At 43.3% G+C, this 27,980-nt stretch overlaps 1 protein-coding gene across 1 annotated transcript; it reads right to left on the bottom strand.

Annotated features, from left to right (window-relative positions):
- Positions 1-228: 228 nt before the first annotated feature.
- On the bottom strand, positions 229-27,580 carry CUNH2orf80 (chromosome unknown C2orf80 homolog). Its single transcript, XM_021227335.2, has 9 exons — positions 27,494-27,580; positions 24,297-24,390; positions 22,772-22,853; positions 20,964-21,046; positions 18,786-18,873; positions 18,020-18,091; positions 3,228-3,315; positions 2,814-2,931; positions 229-699 (listed from the first exon to the last, which is right to left on the bottom strand). The coding sequence occupies exons 1-9, from the start codon at positions 27,552-27,554 to the stop codon at positions 678-680; spliced, it is 708 nt and encodes a 235-aa protein (XP_021082994.2). The 5' UTR covers positions 27,555-27,580; the 3' UTR covers positions 229-677.
- Between the last annotated feature and the right edge of the window lie 400 nt (positions 27,581-27,980).

Below are 27,980 nucleotides of genomic sequence, written 5' to 3'. Positions count from 1 at the left end.
GGAGTACACCACTGTTTTCAACAAACTCACCTGACTTTGCATGCGGCACTAGGACTATTCTGCAGAAAGATGGCTGGCCTAGTCCTTAAGAAAGGAGAGGTATAATGTACTGACTTTTCGTCTGATGAAGTTGTAATTGCAGACTTGTTAAGTCATGTGCCTTGTCGCCATTTTGGAAAGGCCCCAGAAGAGCAGCACATTTTCTTTCCCAGAGAAAGCCAGCATCCATTTCTCTTTTCAAACTTTATTGAAATGGAATGAGTTTACATTTTTTTCTATTTCAGAGTATGCTAATGAGAAATCAATTTTATTTGGGGTTTAAACTTTGGAAAACCACCTCTTTCTCCATGATTCTGTACAATATTTAATGCTACACATTTGCTAAAAAATGTATCAAAATCAGACTGTCTCACCCTATCCAGAAACAGTGAACCCCCTTCGAATGCTCCAGCAGTCTTCCAGGTGTATAATGAAGTAGCATAGGATATAGACATTTTTTCCTTTTGCCAAAATATATGTGCAATATGCTTCCAAGAGGAAAAGGCTCAAGGGGAAACATGATGGTCAATGTCATTGACAGCAATAGCTATCTGCAGGGAGAGAGTGATCTGGTGACAAGTGCAGCTCTAAGGCAAAGCTTCCTGTCTGCTCCCAGAGGCTGTTACACATCCATGACACTAGTGATCATTTCTAAGCGACCTGCAGAAGGAAAAGATGGTTTTGGTACCAAGCACATTGGTATAACACAGACACATACACTAGCTTTCAATTGATACAGAACTAAGGTCAAACATCAGGTACCGACAGAGATGGTTAGATCCATGCAGATGTAAAAGAATTTCCATGGAGCAATTCTGAAATAACTAAAAATGAAGTGTATTTCCCAACTGACTATAGTATGTGATCTCATGTTGGATCCTTTAAAGGGGACATTTATTTGAGCAAGTGAAAAAATGCTATTTGGGTGATAGCTTAGATAAAATAGAATGTTTTAGATTCTGGGGTTAATAATTGATTACTTAAGAGAATGACTTTGCTTTTAGGAGCTATAAAGTAAAATATACAGTGTAAGTTGATAGGGTATGTACAAGTTTTAATAGCTCAGAAAAGGTTATCAATACACACACACACACACACACACACACACACACACACACGACAGAAGGGAGAAGAGATAAAGAGAAAGACATAAAAAGCTAGTAGAACAAACAGGAACGATGGATGGTGAAATATGTCCTTTGTACTATGGCAACATTCCTTTAAGTATGGAATTATTTCCAAATTAAATTTAAAAACTTCTTTGGACTAGCATTACCCAGCATAAACCATTTTCCAGCTCTAGCATATTACTTTAGGTTTTGTCTACCACTTTGGATTTAAGTTTAAGCTCTCCTCCATTTGACTTCCTTCCACAGTGTTGTGGGTTCTCCGAGAATGGGAAGAGAGGGATGGGCGTCTTTCTGCTGGGTGTGGTCTTGGTGATTCTTTGAGATTTTATACACCCATTAGTTCATTTAGTTCTTAAAACAACCCAGGGAGGTACATACTACTCTTTGTTTTGTAGGAAAGAAAGGAAAGCACAGAGAGATTAGCTTTCCCGGGAATGCTGTTCATATCCATTTTGATTAAAAGAAGCTGACAGTGCAATAAAAAGGAATCCTTCAAAGTTTCCCAGAATAGCTGGGAGTTTTAAAAAACATAACTGGGCCGGGCGGTAGTGGTGCACGCCTTTAATCCCAGCACTCGGGAGGCAGAGGTAGGCGGATCTCTGTGAGTTAGAGGCTGGGCTGGACCGACAGCCTCCAAAACAATACAGAGAAACCCTGTCTCGTAAAACCAAAAAAAAAAAAAACAAAACAAAACAAAAAAAAAACAAAAACCATAACTGGAATAAGTTCAAAGAGAAACAACATGTAGCTCTTTTGGGTACATGAACATAAAATATGACTCTTCAGAGTTTGAGTAAGTGTGTTAGGAATTAAAATGTCTGTGTACTCTGCTCCTCAACCAATAAAATCTCAGTTGTGAAAGAGTAAAAGAAAAGAAACCTAACTAAGACAATTGCACTGACCAAGTTGGTCTCTCTGACTTCTGTTTAATTTATTTTCACCTTGTATATTGTGGTTGAGAATCCAGAGCTGTAGTAACTATCATGACAACTGCAACAGAATTTTTCTACTTTCCCCCAGTCCTATCCACCTCTGACTAGTCTTTAAATTCTACATAACAGTGGAGGACTGGATGGATAGGGAAAATGGATTTGGGAGATGCTGCGAAAGAAAAGACAAAATTCTCCTTTATGATAGAATTCTCATCCGGAACATTGTAGGTGTAGACACTAAAGTAAGCCACCCTATCTGAATAAACTGAAAAATAGCTCATTCCCTTCTGAAGAGCAATTTTCAAGTGTTGAAAGCTAATTATGGCTAATACGTATTTAGGCTTCACCATGTAGCAAGTACCATTCTAACCACTCATCCATAATCCCGATTAAGTACCATTATTCTCTCTCTCTCTCTCTCTCTCTCTCTCTCTCTCTCTCTCTCTCTCTCTCTCTCTCTCTCTCTCTGTCTGTCTCTCTCTCTCTCTCTCTCTCTCTCTCTCTCTCTCTCTCTGTGTGTGTCTCTGTCTCTCTCTGTCTCTGTCTCTCTCTCTCTCTCACCTAAGGTATGAAATGGTTACATAACCTACTCAAAACCATGCAGCTGAGAAGTAATGGGCTCTGTATTCACATCCAGAACCCCAACTCCAAATTCTCAATGTCCAACACAATGTAGGCACAGTCATCTCACAGCATCCATGTTTAGACTTACTTTGTTCTTGAGCTGTGTGTGTGAGCACCTTTTGCCAGATTGCCATTCTGAACCATTGCTTTCTTTGTAGAGCTGCTGGAGGCTTGTTTAGTCATTGCTCCTCTCCTCAACTTGACACCTGCAGTCATGGAGAGTAACCACATCAGAGTATAAAACTTTAGAAAAATGTGCTCGCTGCCATGTTAGTTAGATCTTGCCTTTCAGGACCACATTGCCCCCCCTCACCAAAGGATCTAAGAAATAAACCTTTCTGGTTAGGGTAAAATAGGGGAGGGGAGCATCAAGTTGTGAAGGATCCTGGTTTTTTTTTTTTATCTCACCAGACAGAAATCTAGTCAGTGTAACCATTTAACCTCACTTGGGGGGCTCATCTCCTGGTTAGCTTTCTCTGCAGCCAGAAGGAAGCAGACTTACTCTGTCTGTGGTTGCACTCTGCTGCGTTGGGTGCTGTCAACATTGCAAAAGGGTGCAGAGAGCGGCGGGGCAACAGAGCCTGGGAGACCTGGAAGAAGACACTGCAGTTTTTACAGCTGTGTGAGCCTCGTGTGGGGAGCACTGGTTGCGTACAGCACATGGTGTGTCTCACCAGCTCCGGGTCCTGGTGTATTGACGAAGCATCCGAAAGGAGGGTGAATGTGGTCTTCATTTACAGGCTCTGCTCTGTGCTTGGTTCCCATAACACAGAAGTCCCCTTTGCGCCCGACATTCCTCACAGTTCCCTAGGCTTCTGACTTGCCTTCTCTGTGGAACTCAAGTATTCCCTCATCCGAGTGAGGAACTTGCCCTGACGTCATGCCCTCACCTGCTACTCCCTGTCCCCACAAACCAATGCACAGTATAGGCTGGGCATTGCTACTTATGCCACTGGAATGTTTTTTAAATATGCTCTTAACTTTATTAGTAACCTTTTGAAATAAAAATATAATTATGCCGGGCATTGGTGGCACACACCTTTAATCCTAGCACTCGGGAGACAGAGGCAGGCAGATCTCTGTGAGTCTGTGAGTTCGAGGCCAGCCTGGTCTACAGAGCGAGTTCCAGGACAGACTCCAAAAGCCACAGAGAAACCCTGTCTCAAAAAACCAAAAAATATATATATATATATAATTATATCACTTCCTCCATTCTTCCTCCTTCTTCCAACTCCTCCCATGCCCTTCTGTCTCTAACTGGTGGCCTCATGTTTATTATTAATGTCATATGTAATATATAAAGGCATGAATCTACCAATACAACCCAATGGATCCGTTTAGTGAGGCTTGCATGTATATGGTCCAGGACTGACTACTTTGTATTAAATAACCAATTAAAAGACTTGGCTGGGATAGGCTGTTTAAAGCACTAGAGTGACAGAGTCTGATTTAAAATTCTAAAATCGCCTGGGGTTCTGTTGAAGAATGCTTGTCTACCATCCGAAGGCCCTTGATTCACTCCCATCATTAAAAAAAAATGCAGTCTTTTCCACTTTCTCTGGTGGCTTTCTTGCTTTTATCTTCCACGGTCCTCCAGGAAGGACTTTTGTTCATGGTGTGAGAGGGAGGACAAGAGCTGAGCCAACATTGTTGACAGCTCATCTTTCCCATGCACATTGTGTCACCTTTGTCCAAAGTCCAGGACAAAGGATGGTGTGGATTTGCTGCCAGTCTACATTCTGGTTCATGGTCATTTGGCCAATGCTTACCCCCATTGGTGCTGCCCCACAGTTTAGCAGTAGGCCGGGTATCCAAGGCAGCTGTCCCCAGCTTTGACTTCCTTTCCCAGACTGTCTATTCTTGGCTTCTGTGCTTCCTACCGATTTGACAATTGCTTGCCCAACAAGAGACAAGAGAATTGGGCTGAGGGATGAAGGAAGGAAATGGGGGGTAAGAGCTAGCTTTCTGGGTGAGTTAGTCTCTGGGTTGCTCAGTAGGGAGGGTTGAGGATTTCACAACCACCAGTGTTCTAATCCATGAATGCTGTATCTTTCCACTCACTTAGGCCTTTCCTAATACCAACATCATTTGAAGTTTGCAGTGTAGAAATCTCCTACAGATTCTGTTAGACTTTTTCCTAAGTCTGCTTTTTACTTTATAGTTAATATCATCTGTCCATACTTTGTTTTCTTTTCTTTCTCTGGGAGTGGGGGTGGGGCTTGGGGGAAGGGGGGGTTCGAGACAGGGTTTTTCTGTAGCTTTGGAGGCTGTCCTAGAACTCACTCTGTTGACTAGGCTGGCCTTGAACTCACGGAGATCCACCTGCCTCTGCCTCCCAAGTGCTGGGATTAAAGGCGTGTGCCACCAATGCCCAGCTTTTTTTTTTTTTTTTTTTTTTTTTTTTTTTGGTAAATGAATAGACTTAAGTAGCTGGCAGGTTCCTGAAGAATATGTTAGGTTTTTTTTTTTAAGACTTTATTTATTATGTACTTCATGTATGTCTGCAGGCCAGAAGAGGGCACCAGATCTCATTGCCGATGGTTGTGAGCCATCATGTGGTTGCTGGGAATTGAACTCAGGACCTCTGTAAGAGCAGCCAGTGCTCTTAACCTCTGAGCCATCTCTCCAGCCCGATGTATTTCTTTATTATCATTATTTTATGTGCATTGGTGTTTTGCCTGCATGTATGTATGTATGAGGATGTCAGGTACCCTGGAACTGGAGTCACAGATAGTCTTGAGTTGCCTTGTGGGACTGGGAATTTAACCCAGGTCTATTGGAAGAGCAGAGAGTGCTCTTAACTGCTGAGCCATCTCTCCAGCTTCAAAGATTTATTTATATATATATATATATATATATATATATATATATATATACTCTGTTTGCATGCACACCAGAAAAGGGTATCAGATTCCACTATAGACAGTGGTGAGCCACCATGTGGTTTCTGGAAATTGAACTCAGGACCTCTAGAAGCTTAATGACTGAGTCATCTCTCCAGCCATTGATCTATGTCTTACTTCAAGGAAGATACTGTTATTCCATATGATGTTTTTTATATATTTCAAAATATACTTTAACTGGTTAAGGATGTTCTCAATTGTCTTACTCTGTTAAGTATTACTTTATTGTGATTAGAAAATAACACAAGTATTACCTTAACTATTTAAAAATTTTTAATAACTTTGACATGAACAGTAATCTTAGGTTTACAGGGAATTTACACACACGCCCACAGCCTCCCACCATCAACTTCCTGTCCCACAGTGGGACATTTGTGACTGTCCATAAGCATAGATAGTCACATCACCACCTAAATTCCAAAGCTGTAATTTTTCTAAAGGGTAAGTCTGCATTCATTTTGTCATGTGCATTTCTCAGAACATGTATCTTGGATGAAGGAAATAGCTCAGTTGTCAAAATGACCACTGTACACACACATGAGGGCCTGAGTTCAGAACCCCAGCTCCCCCCTAAAAGCCTCATGTAGTAGACCATGCTTGTAACATTAGTGGTGTGACCCTCTAGAGCTCACTGGCCAACCAGTCCAGTAACGGTGAGCTCCAGTTTCAGTGAGAGATCCTGCCTCAAAAAACAAAGTGGAGATCAACTGAGGATGACACCTACCGTTGACCTCTGATCTCTGCACATATGTGTACATACGCAAACATGCATATGTGTACACACACAAATACACATACACACAGCACACATGATAGTAAAAGATGGTTAGATATCTTTTTCGCCTTTCCTCGGTGAGCATAGTTTATTCTTGAGAATTTTAGCGTTTATATGCACGAGAGGTTGACTATATAATCTCCCTTTTTCTGCGTATGGTTTCATCGGCTATGCTGGTCTTCATACAGATCCTATAAGCTCTGGGAGTTTGGTGAGAGGGGTCACATTGTTTTCTCCTCTTATCTCCATGTTGAGACATGGCGGATTGTAGATAGCAGTGTTCCTGATTGCAGGAGAGGTGCAGTCACCTACTCTTAGCACTGCTAAGGAATAGTCTGTAAGGGCTGAAAGCCCTTCAACCTGCAGATGCAGAATTAGAAATACCTGATTGCATTCACATCACAGCCATCTAACTTCATTCCTTGTGTGGCTTAGAAAATGTGACAGAGGTTTCTAGTGGCCTCCCAAGAGCCATCTTTCTTTCCTTTTGGGGACAGTTAGACATGCTGTCGCCCAGATAGAAATCTGTGCCCTCGGTCCTCCCTTCTAGTTAAATGTGACTATATGAGGAGGCTTTTACCCATATTGCACAGAACAGTGTGCTCTGTGAGACTCAGGACACATTTACTTAGGGAGGAAAAGAATTCTTCGCCTTATCATGTCTGCAGCATAGTTGAGACAGGAGGCACTCCAGCAACTGTTAGACAACCAGGCTGACGTCTACAACACAGGGAGAGCTGAGCAGAGACCTAGATGGAGCCTGTGATCGCAACAGTTTTTGGAATTGTGATACATGTGACAAGTGAGCCATATTCCCCTATATCTATAGAATTCCTGTTATACCATACAAGAAACATGGATTAAATGGCAAGTGTGATAAGCCATGCCCATGTTAAGGGTTCTGCAAGGCTGATTGCCTGATTCGAACTTTATGATTACATAGAGTTGGAATGTTACAGATCCAGAACCTCTTTATCTTCATCCATCTTTAGTGTTATTCACAGCCAAACTCTGACTCAATACAAGGTTAAGTAGCTGGCAACTCTTGGTTCTGTGATCTTCCAGGTTTTTACCCCATATCTGACTCCCAGGTTTTTATCGATTAAGATTAATTAGATTAGCGCTTCAGAGTTAGAACCTCTTTGATCGAGTGAAAAAGCTAGTGAGGAAGTGCACACTTAGAGTCTCTGTGCAGGGAAGGAGGTGATAGGAGGGGCCCTGGGGCTAGGGGGTCAGACAGTGTAACTGAAGTGGTGAGCTCCTGCTTCAGTGAGACCCCTCCGCCAAAACATAAGGCCGAGATCCACCGAAGATGCCCAATGTCAGCTTCAGCTTTCCACACTCAGTGTGCACTTACGTATGCTGCACACTTATGCAAGTTTGTACACACACGAATGCATACACACCCATCAAACACACACACACTAGTAACTCTTCTTCCTTTTGTGCTTTGTGTCCACTTAAAATTATGTACATTTAATTACGTTAGTGACATAAAGAACTGAGCATAAACATAAACTTTGATCTCTCCCTTCAAGAAGCACAGAACCTATTGTGATGATTAATTTTAATTGTCAAGTTTCATGGAGGAGGGGACCTCAATCAGCAATTGTTTAGATTGGGTTGGCCTGTGAGGGTCCATGGAGTCTTTTATTCACTGCCTTAATTGAGGTTGGGAGACCGTCTCCACTGTGGGTGGCACTATTCCTTAGTAAGGGCTAGTGCATTGTGCGACAGTGAAGAAGCAAGCTAAATGCTATCGAGCATGCATTAACTCATTGCTCTTTGCTTGACTGTGGATGTATTGTGCCCTTCAAATTCTCCAAGTTCCTGCCTCCTTGACATCCCCACCGTGATGGACTATACTCTGAAACTGTGAGTCAAACCCTATCTCTCTTAAACTGTCAGATTTCTTTATTACAGTAACAGGAAACAAACTAAAATACCTGTTTTGAATGATGACCTTACGGCACAAGAACTAACTGGAAAAGAGGCTTTAGGTAGGGATTGGTAATTATGGCTGCTGTGTGTCAGGCGCGAGGAAAGGGAAATAGGCTCCTGTGCTATCCTGGATAAAAACAAAAAACAAACAAACAAAAAAAATCAACAAAAAGTAGGTATTTATCAGGCTCCAGTGTCCCTGCCCCAGGGGAGGCCGACCTGAGATTTGCAGAGGTCACTGCCAACTTGACTATCTGATGAGGGTCCTTGAGTCCTGATAATCTATGATTCACACCAGCCATTCATTTAGCTTCCTTCCTTTATTTGAAGGATTATTATAAATGTAGGGTGACGCTTGGACCTAACCTGGAGTCAATCGTGTTTTAACTCTGAGTCTGTTCTCATCATCTCTCTGCTAAAGGATTATATTAATCACATTTTAGTCTGTGAGCTTGATAAATGCCACAGCACAGTCAGTGGAAGTTTCTTCAAACTGAGGGAAGATGAGGTTGTGTCAAGGCATGCAGGAACTGATCCAAAGAAGGCATGGAGAGGACCACATACAAGGGAGGAGGCAAGGGTCAAGTCTTTATCTCCTGCCTATCAGACTGAAGCAATAATTTATTATAATATTGCTATAGCAACAATAAAAGGGGAGGAAGAGTGGAGGAAGGAGGAGGGTTAGAAAGGAGGCAAGGGAGAGGTGAAATGCTATAAATATATTTTAAATAAATACAAATATTGTTATGACTTCATCAAGACAAGAAGTGTGTGGGGAGGGGGTCTGGGCTCTGACCCTTGGTATCAAAACAGTTGGACAGAATCTTACAGCTATCAGGTACCAAAGTCAAAACCAGGCATGTTGCCTGGAAGGATCACTCGCACAAACCCAGGGAGTTCTGAAAATGTGGCTGGGATATTGCAAAACTATATTTCAGAACATTTTTCTGTTGGTGAAAACTTTACAAATTATTGGGGAAGCCTATGCCTCAACTGATGCTGTCCTATAGTAGTTTTCCCAAAAGCCCTGACTCAGTCTTGGGGGCGGGGGTACGGGAGGGGGGAAGAAAGATGGAAAGAGACAGAAGGACAATTCATCAGAAAGATAGACAAATGACCTTAATATGCCGTTTCCCAAAGAGGAAATATAAACAGTTGTTGATTGGTCATCAGAATATGAATTAAAGCCACAGATGATGGAGGCAGGAGGATCACAAATTCAAAGTCGTCCTTTCCTCTGTGGTGAGTTTGAGGTCAGCCTGCGCTAGGAGGCACACTGTCAAACAGACAAACAATGCCACAACAACCCCCAGCAAAGTCTGTGGTCAACTACTAATTTACACATTCTCTCTATTTTGAAAGTATCTGTGTAGATAGCATCCACTGCTGACAGAACAGTGCAATCACTTTGGAAAACAATTGGCTTCGTGGGAGTGTTGAGCAAGCTCATACTCTGTGGTTTAGCAACTTCCTAGACACGAGCCGTCCAGGCTGCTCAACAGAAACACGCAGAGAAAACAACTCAGAGGTCTAACCTCCCTCTCACCCGGTGAGAGAGCAAACCTCAGTAACCATAGAGGAGAGTGACTGAGGGCCTGACACCAACCTCTGGCTTCTACATGCATTTGCACATTTGGACATGCATACACACGCAAATATGTATATACACATAATGTGCACCACACACACACATAAACATGCAAAGTAAAATCAAAGGTGTTGCATGATTGAAGAGGACACACAATGTCAACATTGGACCTCCAAAAACAGGCACACACACACACACACACACACACACACACACAAGACTCAAGATGTAGCTCAGGGACAGTGTGCATGCCTATGAGGTGCAGGAGACACAAGGCCCTGTCTGCAATTGCAGCCCTGCAAAAACGCAAACAAAACCCACCACTGTGTGAGATGAAATGGCATACGACTAAACTTGCCTATGTGGTGAAAACATGCGTGGCAGGTGAGGATGGTAAGCTCGCTTTGCACTTGGTAGGCTTGGTTGCTGAGTCATTATACTTTAATCATATATGGTGTTAATTAGGACATAATTAATATTGATGATATACTGAGCCCAATAGGACCTGGAGTGTAGGTGGACATAACTAGTATCAAAGGCATGCTTTTGAATCCTCGATTACTCCAATATGTTACTCTACAGTTTTTATTGAAAATGTAGGTTCACAGGTGAATGTCTGAGTTCGAGGCCAGCCTGTCTACAGAGAGAGTTCCAGCACAGCTAAGGTAATTACACAGAGAAACCCTGTCTTGAAAAAAGAAAGAAGGAAAGGAAGGAAGGAAGGAAGGAAGGCGGGAAGAAAGAAAGAAAGAAAGAAAGAAAGAGAGAGAGAGAGGGAGAGAGAAAGAAAGAAAGAAAGAAAGAAAGAAGGAAAGGAAGGAAGGAAGGAAGGAAGAAAGAAAGGAAAGAAAGAAAGAAAGAAAGAAAGAAAGAAAGAAAGAAAGAAAGAAAGAAAGAAAGAAAGAAAGAAAGGAAAGAAAGAAAGAAAGAAAGAAAGGAAGGAAGGAAGGACAGATAGGTTCTTCTGTTTACAACAGGAAGAGCCGGTTGCTGGCAGGAAGGAAGAGGCTGGTGTCCCCAGCAGGGCTGGCTTAGCAGTAATGGCAGTACTGTGGACGGCTCCCCAGGGCCATCATGTAGTTGATATGCACGGTCCCACTTAGTCCTCAGAACAGCCAGGTGTGGTTGGGGACCTGACCTCAGGCCTAGTTACACATAGGGACTTGAGATCAGGGAAAAATAACTTATGGGAGGCACGCAGCTAGGAGCGCATGGGTCTGGGTCTGGCCATGTCTGCTTTGCCTAGGGAGTTATGAGTGTTGCTTACGACGGATTTGAACGCTGGTTCTAAAGATGGGGTGAGCTATGGGAAGACAGAGGAAAGCTGAGGCCCTGGGGTTCTTTGTTCAGCGCCCTTCTCTCCTTCCACCCACTTTTATTCTCTCTGCTTTCCTTTCTTTTGTCCCCTTCCGTCAAACGAGGCTGAAGAATGTTTTTATCAGTTGCTTTATAGGCTCATGGACAATTTACGATTTTTCTTCCATTTAATTCAGCTATGCATTTTATATATATCTGAAGGCAATGTTAAATATCCCACACTTATGTAACGGTCTTAGTTGAACCTTTTCTGAGTCCAGACTCCTCATCAGAAAAACAAGACAAGACAAACCAAATTCCTTGTTAACAAAAAATGGCCATCTATCAGGCCTGCGGCTGATAGTGAACAGTACCTGCTGTGCCACCTTTCTATCACCAGGGGGTGGCAGAGAGTCCCAGATAAAGTCACTAGGCAGCGCACAGTTCCCACAAGTCCTTTCCAGTTGCCGGAAATTCATTCTAATCAGATTTGTATTCTGCCAGGTTTTAAACTCTGGCTTAGAAACTATTTCAGCTGTTGCTTAGGCGACATTTTGTACAAAGGAATCAAAGGTCATTCCGATAGAAGTGGTAATTAAAGAACCTGTGACAACATCTATTGCTTTTAAACCACTCGGGCTTCTAATTAAAACCATTACTTTTGAAGTTATGTTAAACCCTAAGGTAGTCCTACAATTTTATTTTTGACATGCTCCATTGCCACTAAGAGATCCTGCTGGTTTTTCATCCAAGTTGAAGTCCTCTAGGCGCAGTCAAGCCTGCAATTCTGCAAGGAGCTCCTGGTTGGGGTGGGGGGAGGGACTGCTAGCATTACTTCCTCAAACCGCAATCATTTGGGGAATTGGTTACTCAGATAGGCCAAGCTTGCATTGTGTTAATAATATACACACTTGATTAGCCGCTTAATGTTTGGATGCTTAGAGCCATGAGTCTCAATCAGACGTGACACATTTGACAGTTGGGAAGCATTTTTAACTGTCACAAATGGAGAGGAGCTTCTTGCCTCTGCTAGTTAGAGGCCAGGCATAGCGCTAAATCCTTCACTGCACATGGCAGTTCCCAGACCCAGTTTCCAACACATACAACACAGAACTGTCTGGCTCAAGAAGTTAGGAAATCCTGATATAAAGCTAGGTATGGGGGGATACTGAGAGGGGGATTGCTTCAACGTCAGGGCCAATTTGACTACACAGTGAGGTCAAGGCTAGCCTGGGCTACATCACAAGACTCTGCCCCACCCCCCCCCAAAAAGAAAAAGAAGCTGGGTGTGGTAGTGCATGCCTTTAATCCCAGTACTTGATGCTTTGGAGGCAGAGCAGGTGGTTTTATGCCAGTTTCAGGCCAGTCTGGGCTCCAGAGTGAGTTCCAAGACAGTCAGGGCTACACAGAGAAACCCTGTCTTGAAAAAAAAAAAAAAGAAAGAGAGAAAAAAGAAAACGAAAAGGAAATAAATTAAACCCTGATATAGAAGAACATAGACTAACTTAGTTGCCCACTTAATTGTCCAGTCTTGAGTTCCAGAACCTTAATTCTGACTATTATTTTAAGGTTTTCATGTGCTAAACACTAAGGCTTCATTGGTCTGACTCACCTATCGGCCACAACACTCTCACCTTCTAGACAAAACAAATGTTTGTGGACATTGGGCATGCCCAGGTCATTGTGCTTAAACCTGTCAGAGCTGGAACTGAAACCCAGGCAGTGGCAGCAAGAGTTCAGAGTCCTACAGTGAGCAGTAGGCAAATTCCTTTCATATGTGAACCAATAGATGATCTCCACCCATGCCCACAAGGCAATGCAGGCTTCTGAGGAAAGTGGTCCCTGGTGCAATATGACCCGTGTCTCTTCCAAGCTGGTCACTTTGTAGTCCAGACTACATCCCCACTTCTCATTGTTGGTCTGAGAACGAGGATAAGGGAAGGCTTCATGTCACTGAGCAGAAGCTCTTTCATGACTGAATATGTGATGGTGTGGACAGGTCCACCTGTAATCAGTATGGCCTCCTGTTTTAGCCCAGCTGCTCAGACACCACAGACTTTTACAAATCCCGGCTGATAACCCCACCAAACCAGGAGGTCACAGCATCGTCTCCTTCAGAATGAAGCATGGGAACTGAGACTTAGTTGATCAAGCAATGTGACTGACACCTCCCCACAGCTAGAAGACGAAGGAGAGAAAATCATAAGTGAAAAACAGTGAGCGGGGCTCAAGGTTTGGGGCATATTTGTCGAGGGAAGAGAGAAGACAGGGCTGCAGAAAGAATGTTGCAGAGAACTGAGCAGTGTGGGGTGTGAGAGCAGAACACCACAAGAGCTGGTTTTTCTTCAGCTTATAAAGCTCCTCAGTCCCTTAAGAGCACCGGTCATGGTAAACCTCCATACAGAATATGAGACTTATAAGAAAAGGTGTTGTGAGATGCTTGTACACTATGTGAAGTTGTATCTGCTGTGATGGGTGTAATAAAATGTTGAATGGCCAATGGATAGGCAGGAGGTATAGGCAGGATGTCCAGGGAGAAAAAGGAAGAGGAGGAGAATCTAGGCACGTGGGAGATGACAGGAGAGATGGAGAAGGAACAAGAAGGAAGAGAGGCAACGCCACATGATAGAAGGTAGATCAAGCCGGGCGTTGGTGGCGCACGCCTTTAATCCCAGCACTCGGGAGGCAGAGGCAGGCGGATCTCTGTGAGTTCGAGACCAGCCTGGACTACCAAGCGAGTTCCAGGACAGCCTCCAAAGCCACATAGAAACCCTGTCTCGGAAAAACCAAAAAAAAAAAAAAAAAAAAAAAAGAAGGTAGATCATATAATGGTTAAGGTATGAGACCTAGTTAGGAACGAGCCGAAGCCATGGATGGAGCTTTCATAATTAATAAGAAGTCTTCCTGTCGTTTTTTATGAGCTGGCAGCCCCAAAGAAAAACCCAGCCACAGAAAGGTACCTTGCTGCCCTAACTTGTTCAATGGTGCATTCCTGACATTCAACTACAGAGTTTGAAAGAGTAAAAGAATAAACAAATAAGTAGTACTGTGGTCAGGAGAAAGCTGTGATTCCTTCAGAGACTGAGGGAACTTGGCTCTCAGCAGGTGCTGAGGAGGCTGGTTTCAAAAACACAGGTCTTAGTAAAATTCTTGGCTATGGAGGCGGATGAGGTGGGCACTTAAACTTCCGTGACTTATCGCTTATACAGCACAGTCTGCAGGTACAAGCATAGGTGATAAATAACTGTACTGACCCCGGTCCTGCCCTGCCTGCCTTCTGAATCCTTCCAAACGGCCTTGTGATTGTGACCCATTGCTTACATACTGTGGTCTGTGGGGACAGGAACAGGGTATAGCGGCCCCGTGTTTGGGACCCATTGTTTACATACCACCATCTACAAGTAAGGAAACACAGTGGGCAACTCTCCTGTGGTTATTCCGAGTCCTGGCTCTACACGTGACTCTACCAAATCCAGAGATATTTGGGACAATCAGACAAAGCACAGTGAGCAGAAGGGCAGGGGTGGTTCAGCCTCTCCCCCTCCCCAAGGAAATTTCCATCATTAAAGGGATCATAGCTAGTATTTAAATTCTTACTGAGTATTCATACATTGATCATCTCTGAGAAGGGAACCGGCTTGAAAATCATTCTGAATACTTCTGTTTTTCAAATACAGGACTTCAGGTAACCCAGGCTGGCCTGAATTCCCTATGTTACCAAGGATGACCTTAAACTTCTGATCCTCCTGCCTCCATCATCCAAGTGCTGAGATTACAGGTATGTGCCACCACATCTGGCAAGAGAACAATTTTTCTTTTCTTTTTTTTTTAAAGATTTATTTATTATATATACAGTATTCTGCCTGCATGTATGTCTGCAGCCCAGAAGAGAGCACCAGATCTCATTATAGATGGTTGTGAGCCTCCATGTGGTTGCTGGGAATTGAACTCAGGAACTCTGGAAAAACAGTGTTCTTAACCTCTGATCCATCTCTCCAGTCCACACTTTTTTTTAAAGATAAAAGAATAAAACATAGAGGTCCAAAGAAGGAAAAGGACCTACCGAGGGCTCTGGAGAGGGAAAATCAGAGCTCTGCACTGGTTCATCCTGCTGGTGATGCCCAAGAGACCAATGAGAAAAGGCAGGTGCCCATCATTACCATCATTACCTGGGTCTTTTTGCTTAAGCATAAGCCTTATGGATTTGGTCCTCATTCTGGATGGTAAAATACATCAAACAAATGGCAGAGTATGACTTGCTAGGTCCATGTTACTGAAAGCATGAGTAGAAGTTGCAGTGGGCAGAAACAATGGGATCTGGACTCCTACCCCAGTGCTCTCTCTGCTGCTAGACTCAGCCATCCACAAAGCACACTGGCAGCTATTAGATACTGCTCCACTTACAAGGGGGCATTTTACACGCATGTGTGACTCAAGATGTGGCTGCATCTGATTATTAAAATTAGAATTATTGCCTGTTCACTGGTGGTGCAGGCTTTTAATCCCAGCACTCAGGAGGCAGGCAGATCTGAGTTTGAGGCCATCCTGGTCTACAGAGCCAGTTCCAGGACAGCCAGAACTATACAGAGAAGTCCTATCTTGAAAAACAAAAACAATACAATTATTTATCTGGGGGGAGGGTTGTCAGGGATCCATAAAGATGGCTCCTCTTCATCTTGACTTAAGGTCAGATTTCAAAACTGTCCTTAGTCTTCCAAGGTTAAAGTCATAAGACCTAAAGGTCTAAGGTGTAGCTACTGTAGATGTTTGATCTTGGCCATGGATGCCTTATCTAGATAACAACAGACGTAGTCTGAGGTGGGGATACTCTTGACCCTTGAGGCCGGATAATGAGAAATTGCACTGTACTATGTTTCCACATTGTCCCCAAAGTGCCCCGGAATACATGCTGTGGTAGAATATTATCTTAAGGTGTGTGACTTTTGTCTATCCTGCATTTGTTGGACTCTGCAAAGCTGTTATTCTGTGCCTGTCTAAAACACCTGATGGTCTAATAAGGAGCTGAATGGCCAATAGCAAGGCAGGAGCTAGGATCAGTGGGGCTGGCAAGTAGAGTATAAATAGAAGAGCAGCAAGAGAACAGGAGAGGAGGACATCGGGGGCCATTCGTCCAGCCATCCACCTACACAGCAATCCACTGGTAAGAGTGAGGTTTACACAAGTAAGAGAACAGGAAAGGCCCAGAGACAAAAGGTAGTCAGGTTAATTTAAGAAAAGCTGGATAGAAACAAGCCAAGCTAAGGCTGAGCACTCATAACTAAGAATAAGCCTCTGTGTGTGATTCATTTGGGAGCTGAGTGGTATGCTCCCCCCCAAAAGAGAAACATCTTACTATGCATGGGTACTTTTAACACAAAGTTTCCAACTTCTTGTGACTACTTTTGTTACACCCTAAAGCAATGGATGTTGACCCCTTTGGAGGTTGCATATCCGATATCCTGCATATCAAATATTTATATTATGATTCTTAGCAGCAGCAAAATTACAGGTAGGAAGTAGCAACAAAATAATTTTGTGGTTGGGATCACCACAACATGAGGAACTGTAGTAAAGGGTTGCAGCTTAGGAAGGTTGAGTGTCAGGGCTCACAGAAATAGCTCCTCTTCATCTTGGCTTAAAGTCAGAGTTCAAACCGTCCTTAATCTTCCAAGGTTAAGTCATTAAGACCTAAAGGTCCAAGGAATGGCTACTATAGATGTTTGATCTTAGCAGTGGATGTCTTATCTTAGTAACAACAGACTTGGTCTGAGGTGTGATTACTCTTGATCCTTAAAGCCAGATAAAGAGAAATTGAGTCTAAGGTGTGGTTACTAAATGTTTGGAGAATTAAGGAGCAAAGTCTGTCTGTTCCTTGTACATGATAAAGAAGTCTTTGCCATGTCCCCCTTTTGGTTGGGGTACTTAAGACTGTTGAAGAATAAACCTGGGGCATCCGGTGGTCACTGGGCTGCCCTCCTGAGTCTATCCTGTGTCTCTGTCTTTTTCTTAGTGCTTTCACCTGTCATTTCTTAATCCACACTCCCCCCTCTCATGTACGAACCTGGCAGGTCGCCTGGATCCAACTGAAACCCCACAAAGACGGCTACAGCAGATTGATGTCACAACATGGGGCTAGTACAGATGGCTACAACAGGGGACGGTGGGCACTTGTGTGCCACAGCATTCATGCCAAGGCCAGAGGGCAGCCTGCAGGAGTGTCGTGTTTTCTCTTCCATTACATAGGTGTTGGGATTTGAACCAGGGGGTCGGGATTGACTGCAGGAACTACAATCTCATTAGTCCAGTTTTCACTTTTTGACATAAAATTGCTATTTACCTGATGCCTGAAAATATATCATGTGGATGTACATGCTAAATAATCTCATCCAAGGTCTGAGAATGTAGTTCAATGGTAAAACGGATGCTTAGGATGTAGAAGACTCTGAGCAGAGTTCCCAGAAACACACATGTACACATGAACTAAGGGCTGGGAGTATATGTCAGTAGAGCACTTGCTTAGCATACCCATAAACAGGCCCATTCAATCCTTAGCATGTATACATCCTTGGTATTAGTAGTTCCATATTTCCCGGTGGTGGTGATGGCGGTGACAGCAGCACCCGCCTTCAATCCCAGCACTTGAGGCAGAGTCAAGCGGATCTCTGTGAGTTTGAGGTCAGCCTGGTCTACAGAGTGAGATCCAGAACATCCAGGTCTACACAGAGAAGCCCTGTCTCAAAAAACAAATCAAAAAACAAAACAACAACAAAAAAGTCCCATATTAGGCTTACCTTGGTAGAATCAGGATTGGCAGAAGAAGAGGCCCCATAAATTTTAAGGACTTCCTCAATTGGGATACTGTTCTGTGAAATAAAAACAATGTGTTGTCATGCCTTTAATCCCAGCACTAGGGAGGCAGAGGCAGAGGCAGGCAGATCTCTGTGAGTTCTAGACCAGCCTGGTCTACAAGAGCTAGTTCTAGGATAGCCTCCAAAGCCACAGAGAAACCCTGTCTTGAAAAATCAAAAAAAAAGAAAAAAGAAAAAAGAAAGAAACAAAATTACAGCAGTTCCAATGGCTCTAATAAACAGTGTGGGGTAACACAGCAAGTAGATAATACGTATTAAGGTGTAAACAAATTTTCTAGATAACAATATCTCTCATCTTTTTTTCTTCTCTCCCATAAACATTTTCACAATATGGTATGGAAGCTAAATTTTTTATTATGCATTTAAAATCATAAATTTTACTATTAGTAAATCCCAGGCATTTAGAACCAATATTGAAAACACATAAACATGCCTCAGTACCAAAATGAACTTAGAAGAAGTCATGGAATGAAGCCTGGCAGTGGTGGCGCACGCCTTTGATCTGCTAGCACTTGGGAGGCAGAGGCAGGTGGATCTCTATGAGTTTGAGGTCAGCCTGGGCTACAGAGCAAGTTCCAGGACGGCAGAGATACACAGAGAAACCCTGCCTTGAAAAATTTTTTAAAAATTAAAAAGTAAAAGAAAAAGACATGGAAGGTCTGTCTGTGTACAGTGTTCTTTCCCTCACCATTAAGACTCCAGCGTAAGATGATAAGATCACTGCTTCTCTCTGTCTTCTGTTTGGATACACTGGTCTGCCATGAAGTGGCACTTTCCTAAGGGGAAATACGGATGGAAAAGAGTCGTGGGTGGTGTGTGTGTATATGGAGGACGGAGGCCAATCTCAGACACCATCCCTCTGGAGCCATTCACCTTGGTTTTTGAGTCAGGGTCTCTCACTGAACCTGAGGCTCACCAAGAAGAGTAGGAGGCCACCAAACACCAAGGATCCACCCACCTCTTGGCCTCTTCAGTGCTGTGACTATAAATCTAAGCCACCATGCCCAGTGGTTTATGTGAATGCTGGGGACCAAATTCAAGTCCCCTTGCTCGCACAGTGAACGCTGACCGAGTCATCTATCTATCTTCCAGGCTCCTCTTCTCATTCTTTTTGACACCTGCTAAGGTTGTGATACTAATCCATGGGTAACCCAGCAATGACTGCGCTATGATTGATTTTCTGTTGATGAAACGCATACTTTGAATTTTTAATCTTCCAACCAAGTGATGACTTTTTTCCTTGTCTGTTTTCACTAGAGCTGTCACGAATGCCAACTGGCCCCATGGTGGTTGGCTATGGCTTTGCTAGCAGGTATCACTCCGATTCTCATCGTCTGCTCGGAGGGAACCTGCCTTACTTTACTGGGAGCTTGCACAGCTTTAGGGAGGCTGGTTGGTTCTGAAAATGGGTCTGTCTGGTGTGTTCCATGACTAGACAAATCAAGAAACTGAGACACATGTCTTGTCTGCTTGTTGTTTGTTTAAATCCATCCCGGTTTGGACCGAACCTTGTTATGAAATGAGCTGACACTAATAGTGTCCACCCAGAAGAAAAGGACTGGGTAGGAAAATGACCTGGTAGCATCAAGTGAGGTTAAAAAAAAACATATTTATTTAGTGTGTGTGTGTGTGTGTGTGAGAGAGAGAGAGAGAGAGAGAGAGACAGAGACAGAGACAGAGACAGAGACAGAGACAGAGACAGAGAGCTTGCTTCACTGTGGAGTACCTGTGAAAGTTTGAAGACATTTTGAGGGAACGCGTTCTCTCCTTCCATCATGTGAGCTCTGGTGACTGAACTCAGACAGTCAGGCTTGTTGGAAAGTTCTTTGTCCACTGAGACATCTCATCAGCCTGAGTTTGGAATTACTGTGCAATTCACAAACTTTTCAGATGGGGGAGGACTTGCTCTTGTTTCTTCCTTGAGGTTGTTCAAACTGCTTATTACTGTCAATTCCTAACTGTGACCTTGAGCCAGGAGCATGGAATAGAAACAGTATCTGGACTTTGGAATGAGCTATTTAATCGTGGCCTCTCAGTTCCCTGTTCTGACCAGTAGAATGTGGCTGCTGCATCTCTTGATACACTTGAAGGAAAATGCTGATAATTTTGGACAGGAAGTGATCACACAGACTCAAGTACTTAGCTGTTTATATGCTCCAGAAACTGGGTAAGACAGTCCTTGGGAGACAATTTCAAGCTTTACCTACAGAACTGTCCATTTAAAAATAGCTTGTATATAATACAATGAACTCAACGCTTCTCAGAAAAGAGCAAGATTTTTTTTTAACTGGACAGAAACCAATGATTAGAAGTACAAACGTCCTCAGGCTGCAGCTGTAGCATGTCTGCAGGCTTCTGGCTGGAGGAAGAAGTTTGACCTGTGTTTCTAGATCAGAGTTCATCACAAGAAGACGCCAGCCAGGGCTGGAACTCCCTCCTTCAATGAGAGTCACACTTTAAAAGGGAAAACCGCAAGGGCTGTGGATACGGCTAAGTATGTAAAGTGCTTGTCTTGTGCAAGCATGAAGAGCTGAGTTTGGAGCCTTTCCTCATCGGCCATGTCAAAATCTGGGCGTGGTGGCACAGCCTGCAATCCTAGTGCTGGGAAGATGGAGATGGGGGCAGGAGGAGGCTCCCTGGAGGTGACTGGCCAGCCGGGCTTGCTGGTGGTAAGCTCCAGATTCAGTGGGAGAGAGATGCTATCTCAAAAACTAAGATGAAGAGTGACAGAGGAAGACACTGACATTGACCCCTGACCTCTGCATACACCCACATCCATACACAAGAATGTGTGCACATGCTTGTCTTCCTACCCACACTACATAAATGAATTAAAAAGAAAAACATCAGACACATTTCAACTTACAGTTTCTCCCATTGGAGCCAAGTTAAGTCTTCTGAGGGATGTAGCCACTGACAAGCAACACTGATGGCTAAGTCATAGTGGGCCTGGAATTGGGAAGTAGAGAGCAGAGGTCATGGGCGTGGGTTCAGATACCCTGACAATGGCATCAATAAGCCCCTGTCACGTTTCAACTGGGGTGGAGAGTCCTTTATAAGTAGCCCGATGCTCAGCTAGAGATGTTTCAGGATCTTCAGGCACTTACTTTAGCTCCGACTAAGCAGTTACTTGCTGTGCATGGTCCAGAAAAGAATCCTCAACTGGGAACTGGGGAATGTGGCCTCACACTGTGATTGCCAAGAACTCAAAGGGTATATATATATTCTTGGGTGAGGCATTGGTGAGTGTTGAGCCTCCCTCTCCTTAAATTTTAAAAAGGTAAAAGGAGAGAGTGGAGAAATAAGGCTATAGTGAACATTTTCTGATCCTGTTTGGTATTAGAAATGCACTCCCAGGGGACAGGAAAGCGGGGGTGAGGTGGGAGGAAGGCACTGCTGCGCTCACCTGGGGAGACAGAAACAATCCTGGGAGGCTTCACCGAGGAGTCCTCAGAACTAAGGCTTAGGAAAATGGGATTTCTGCAGTTGGAGAAGGACATTCCAGGGCACATAGCATGAGCAATGGGCAGGATAGACCCAACTGAGTGACAGATGGAGAGGCTCACACCGAGTACAATCATCTGCAAGCTCTTATTAACAAGCATATGTGCCACTTATTATCAACATGTCCTTTCCATCTCCATATCCAGGAAGGCGAAGGTTGGTTTGGGTTTGGTTAAGGTTCTAAGAATTTCCAAGTATTGTGATGATGCCCTCCAGGGACATGACTAAAGTAAAATGTCAACCTAAATAATAAATAAGGGGTTTGGACCATGGTCATTTGTTGAAACCTCATCTGGAGTTTGATACCTGGACCAGTCACACTGGTCAATGTTCATTAGAAATACAATCACCCAGCCTATCCCCAACCTCCACAATCAAAATAGCTCTGTAATAAAACCTCATTAAAGTTTGAGAAGCACAGCTCTGATCTGTTTAACTTCCTGTGTGGTGTGTGCACACAGAGAGGCAGGCTTAATTACAAACCCTGGCTTTACACAGAGGGAAACTGAGGAAAAGAGACATCCCTCTCAGCACAAGGATAGCCTGTGGGCAGGGGGCAAGCTGAGTTTACTTATTTCTTTTGGACTAAATCTTTATGTAGTTTCTTCTCTAATTTCTGTGTAGTGAGCCAGCAGAACTTCACGTGAACTCAGTATGAATAATGAAAAATATTTGAGAGTCCTGTATCACTTTGCCTTTACGGTGATAATGCAAACAATGACAAGTGACTACAGCGGAGAACTACCTGATTGCTAATTTTTTTTTTGTGGGAGGGGTTTTTGAGGCAGGGTTTTTCTGTGGCTTTGGAGGCTGTCCTGGAACTAGCTCTTGTAGACCAGGTCTCGAACTCACAGAGATCTGCCTGCCTCTGCCTCCCGAGTGCTGGCATTAAAGGTATGGACTATCACTGCCCAGCCTCATTGCTAATTTTTATCTTGCAGTCATTTGTTTTTAGTTTTTTTCTCCCTATGTTTATGTCCACATTCTTTTTGCTTTCTATTTAATGGGTGAACATGATCATAGGGATAACCTCAGGGCGAGGAAAACATAAGAAGGAGGACAGGGTGCTCATATGGATGTGATTTTGTGTGTGTGTGTGTGTGTGTGTGAGTGTGTGTGTGTGTTACATACAGAACGCAATGAGAGTTGTACCAGAATGACATTCTTTACCATCTCATCTAGAAAGCTGAGTTGACCTCTTCCTTTTGGATCAAATTCATTTTCCCGAAGTCTGATGCCAATATACTCTCCCCTTAAAAGCAAGAAAACAGCATTGAGCTATGGGGAATGACATAGAGTTCTGTCTTCAGAAAGAGGCTTTCTTCCCAGTCCCTCCCCTTACCCCGACAAATATGCAATGGAAGTCATTGATGGTCTAGTAGCTGTTAATATTTAATTTTAGCTTGGATAGTGATCTCCAAAGGCTGCAGGTTTAAAACATCTAATCATAATGAATTTAAATCATATTAATCTTAATATTAATCTCATTGTTGGAAAGCAGAAAGAATGCAAAATGTCAACACACAGACACAATTTTTTTGCAAAAAAAATAAAAGATTTCCTGCTGGGAGTGGTAGTTCATGCCTTTAATCCAAGCAGGAGACAGAAGCAGACACTACCTCCTATGGGTGTTTATATTCTAAGAAGAGGCTATACCTATACAGGGGTGTGGGGGTGGAGAGGTGCCTTGGTCCTGCCTCAACTAGGTGATGGGACAGACTTAGACTTGCTGGGGGAGGCCTTACTCTCTCCATGAAGCAGATGAGAGGAGGGGGGAGTGGAGAGATCGGGAGGAGAAGAGGGAGGGGGAACTGGGATTGGAATATAAAAATAAATTAATTTTAAAAAGTGTAAAAAAAGAGGCCATCACATAAAAGAATATATTTTTGTAGTGTTTTTCATAGAACACACTAGCATTGGACATTCTGCCTGGAGTTAGCATGGTCAGCAAGGAAATATTTATTTATTTATGTATTGGTTTGTTTGTTTGAGATAGAGTCTCTACGTAGTTATGGTTGTCCCAGAATTCTGTAGACCAAGCCAGTTGAATTCACAGAGGCCCATTGGCTTCTGCCTCCCATAGTGCTGGGACTAAAGGCATGATAAGATAGATCTTTGATGAAAAAGCCATTAGCGTTGTAGCAACAATACATACAAAATAAAATGTGATCTCTTCCTGTTGTACGCTGTGTGATTTTTTATAAACATTTTCAAAGTACCAGGCTGGAGAAAAACTGATTGGGATGGAAAAAAGTATAGGAAACTTGATCTTTTCTTTATTAATCAAGAAAGTTTAGAAGTCAAGAAAAAGGAGCTGGGCTACTTGGTTGTTAAGCTTGGCAACAGAAGCAGCAGAGGCTCTGGTTTAAACGCTGGCCACATCTAGGTATCTATGACTTTTGCCAGTTAAGTGCTGCCCCCCCTTCAGTGGTGCAACCTGTCCTGCTAGGCTGTGGGGGTTCCTTGCACATGCATGCTGCTGCTGCAGAAGCATTTTCCTAAGACAGTCTGCACCCTGCCTTGCATCCCATGTGCCTGCCAGGCAGAGACAGGGACCAGAGCATCTGCCGGCTTTCTGCTGCAGAGCAGAGGGATCCCTCCTTAGCTTTCTGTGCACCTGCCAATATCCAGACCATCTGTGACAGCATTCCACGCGCAAGGGTCAGAAACGAAAGTTACTCTCCGAGATACTCACAGCAGCCTTCTCACCTCCTGCTTTACAAGCCTCTTTTCCATGACGGAAGGCGGAAGGCTGGCGCTGCGCAGGTTATCTGTAGCTTGCGCTCCACCTGAGAGGCATTAGAAAGAGTGATTTCTGCAAGCCTAGAAACTACAGCAGCAAATCAGAGAGAATATGAATTAGGGATACTGTTGCTACGAATACCAGTCATGGAGTCCCAGGCTGTGGAAGGGATCTAAGAGCATCCAGAATTCAGACCTTGTATACAGCAAGTCCCAAGTCAGAAAGTGACCTGGAAGCTAGCTTTGGACCTTGCGCACAACTGACAGCTTATTTCTTTCAAGTTTTAATTGCAAGAATAAGTTCATTAAGTAACTTAATTCTGTGTGTGCTTGTGTGTGAGGGTGCACACGTGCCGTGGAACAGATGTGGAGGTCACAGGACAGCTTTCAGGAGTTGGTTCTTTCATGATGTCACCCAGCCATGGAACTCAGGTCCTTAGGCCTGAGTTTAAGTATTTTGACATGTTGAGTCATCTCATTTGCCCTCTTTCAAGTTTTTCTCACACTCGCTGTGTAGTCGTGCTCACTCTAATCTAGCTTGTAAAACAGGGATGGTTCATGTAGCAGTTTATAAGGTTCTTTGGGTAGAACCACTCACACATGTTGACTTGTGGACTGACTATATTGGAAGTGTCCTGTATGTGGTCAACACAGTGATTCCCAATGTGTTCACTCTAGAGTAACAGCTCATGATGGAACTGTCCATGATTTCCCAGTGCTGTCACTGACTGTCATTTGGCATTCCATGCAATAGTGACAAATGTGTCTTCAATGCCCACTTTGAACTGGAAAACGAAGACAAGGTAATGAGTTTAAAGGGGCTCTGAAATGACACACATATACACACACAAGTTTGTGAAAAAAAAATCATTACTATTGAATGGGGAGGGGGGAACTCAGCAACAAGTATGACTAGGAATCAAACCTACCAGCATGATTTGTATTAATTTTGAAAGAGTCGAAGCACATTGTGACAGCTAGTTTGATGAACCATGACTGAATCACTATTATTCGATATTTGGTTAAACGTTATTCTGGGCTGGGCTGTGGTGGCACATGCCTTTAATCCCAGCAGAGGCAAGTAGATCTCTGTGAGTTCAAGGCCAGCCTGGTCTACAGAGATAGTTCTTCTAGGACGGTCAGCACTACACAGATAAGCCCTGTCTCAAAAACAAAACAAAACAAAAAAACCAAACCAACCAAACAACAATGTTGTTCTGGATGTTTTTATAAAATTGTTTTCTGGATAAGATAAACCATTTAAATTGATGGACTTTAAAGTAAAATATATTTGCCTCCATAATGTGAGTGACCTTACCTAATTGGTTGAAAGCCTTGAATGGACAAGGATTAACCTCTCCTAGCAAGAAGGAAATCTGTCAGCAGACAGCTTAGATTCTAACTGCAACTCTTTCTGGGGTCCCCAGACTACTGATCTTCATCAAATTCAGGCTAACCAAGTCTCTACAATCATGGGAGCCAGTTTCTTTAAAACCAGTCTCTCTCCTTCTCTCTCTCTCTCTCTGTATTTTTTGTGGTAGTTCAATAGTTGTCTTCAGTATAGCTGCAGCTACACACACACACACACACACACACACACACACACACACACACACACACACCCTTTGGAGAAAATTGATTATAGATGCAACAAAGATGTTGGCAGACTCTTAACGTGTGATTTAAAATCCTTACTTTAAAGATAATTGAAAAGATAACCTGTTCTTCCTGCTGCTCCTTCTATTTCAGCAGGTGAGACGGAGCAGGTGGATCTGAAGAGTTGAAGGAGTGTTGCATAGAAATGGGTTGGTCCCAAAGACACTGGATTGCTCTGATCAGGAGAGGATGGGACGGAATACTGCTAGTGAGAAAGGAGGCCTCATCGTCCAGGGGAAGAAAAGCCCTGACCTAGGGAAACCAGGCACTGGGATGTGACTTCCTCTCTACAATTGATTGATGTGACCATGGCCAAACTGCTTGGCTCTCTAGTATTACAGAAAACAAAAACAAAATAAACAAACAAATTTAAAAAAAGGTCTAGTTAACTTCTTGCCAGACTTCACCCTGACATTCTATCATTCCATGATGACTGAAATGTGTTAACATTCTTTTAATTTGCCCGGCGGCGGTGGTGCACGCCATTAGTCCCAGCACTCGGGAGGCAGAGGCAGGCAGATCTCTGTGAGTTCCAGACCAGCCTGATCTACCAGAGCTAGTTCCAGGACAGCCTCCAAAGTCACAGAGAAACCCTGTCTCGAAAAACCAAAAAAAAATTCTTTTAATTGAATTATTTGTAAAAGCATGAAGTTCACAGGACTTTGTCCTATTTCATTCCTTAATAGAAAGTGGGCTCAATACCCTAGCAGAAAGCAGAACCATTTGCTTTTATGCCTGCATATTAAAAGCCTTAGCATTTACTTCAACCAATTCTTATCTTAAAACTCTGAGCAGACCCTTCCATTTTTCACATATATGAGTTACAAATTTGCATCTTTTGGTTGTTGCCATGGCTTTCTCTTAGCACCCACATCCCAACATGTTACAATATCTGAAGGTATATCATATATAAATATCTAATATTTTAAATATTAAGACTATGAGTGCCTACCACCTCTAGATCTCTAGGCAAGGCGATCAGGAGACCCTGAAAGACCACTGACTAGCTGTGTCACCTTATGCAAATTAACTTTCTGGGTTTTCTTTGCATTTCTTCTTAATATAAAACAACCATCGAATGCCTGGTGAGGTTTGGTTAACTGGAGATTTTCATTCATTTGTCATCTTTACCCAGCTGAGAGGGAGCCATTTGCATAGAGTATTCAGTTAGACTTTATTTTTGCCAGGCATTCTTTCCTGTCTGTAGAGCTATAAAGGAATCAAGACTACTAGCTGGAAACACCCACAAAAGAGACACCGCTAAGATGCCAGCTGCCTCAAGCTCTAGCTCTTTCATAGATACCAAGTCTCCCCCCACTTCACCCCGAGTCACAACCCCCATTGCTTAAGGAATCCTGGACACTGAGGAATATCTGCATATTCCAAGCAGATTCCTGCCTCACAATCCTGTCTCAGTGACATACAGATGTCTACTATGTTATGCTAGTTGCAGGTTTTTACCAGCCCCCTCCCACACACCCCTGAATGTCTCACCAACTGGAGGCTGATGGCAGCACTTCCGTTCTTTTGGGTATCTGCAGGCAAGCTTGAGCATTGGAAGACTTGAGCTGCTGCTCAAAGTCATCCTGAACGCAGATGCTTTTGCCTGGTTGCTAGGAAACTGTGACTGGATGAAAATAGTTTTATAAACATCCTCGTGTCTCCTCCCACGCACATATGGGGGGGTGTATATTTGAGACAGACTGTGACCCTGGCCTTTAGTTCACATATCTTTTCACCTGAGTAGGCATAGGTGAACCAGCTAAATGATTAATCAGAAAACTGAGACGAGAAGAGGAGGCTACTTCCCCTGGTTTTCTTTTTCTCTTCCTTTCTTGTTTTATAAAATATCGTTTGACTACAGATGAAGGGGCCAGAGGACCAGCAAGGATTGCTGGAGAAGCTAGTGGAACTCTAGCTCCTTCATACTTAAAGTAACCCAAGTAATCTTTTGGGGTGATTCTACTCAATGACTACGAAC

The sequence above is a fragment of the Mesocricetus auratus genome, unplaced genomic scaffold (genome assembly GCF_017639785.1).
Source record: "Mesocricetus auratus isolate SY011 unplaced genomic scaffold, BCM_Maur_2.0 Super-Scaffold_100010, whole genome shotgun sequence".
NCBI classification, from domain to species: Eukaryota; Metazoa; Chordata; class Mammalia; order Rodentia; family Cricetidae; genus Mesocricetus; species Mesocricetus auratus.
This window is presented reverse-complemented; position numbering and strand designations above follow the sequence as displayed.

Bases quoted from the DNA above. Each gene is read 5' to 3' on its own strand.
- CUNH2orf80 (XM_021227335.2), bottom strand. From the start codon at position 27,554: ATGCTCAAGCTTGCCTGCAGATACCCAAAAGAACGGAAGTGCTGCCAT. The intron at 22,854-24,296 runs GTGAGTATCTCG...CTTGCTTTTAAG, and splicing joins CAGGAGGTGAGAAGGCTGCT to GGGAGAGTATATTGGCATCA. The intron at 21,047-22,771 runs GTAAAGAATGTC...TCCCAATTCCAG, and splicing joins TCAGCTTTCTAGATGAGATG to GCCCACTATGACTTAGCCAT.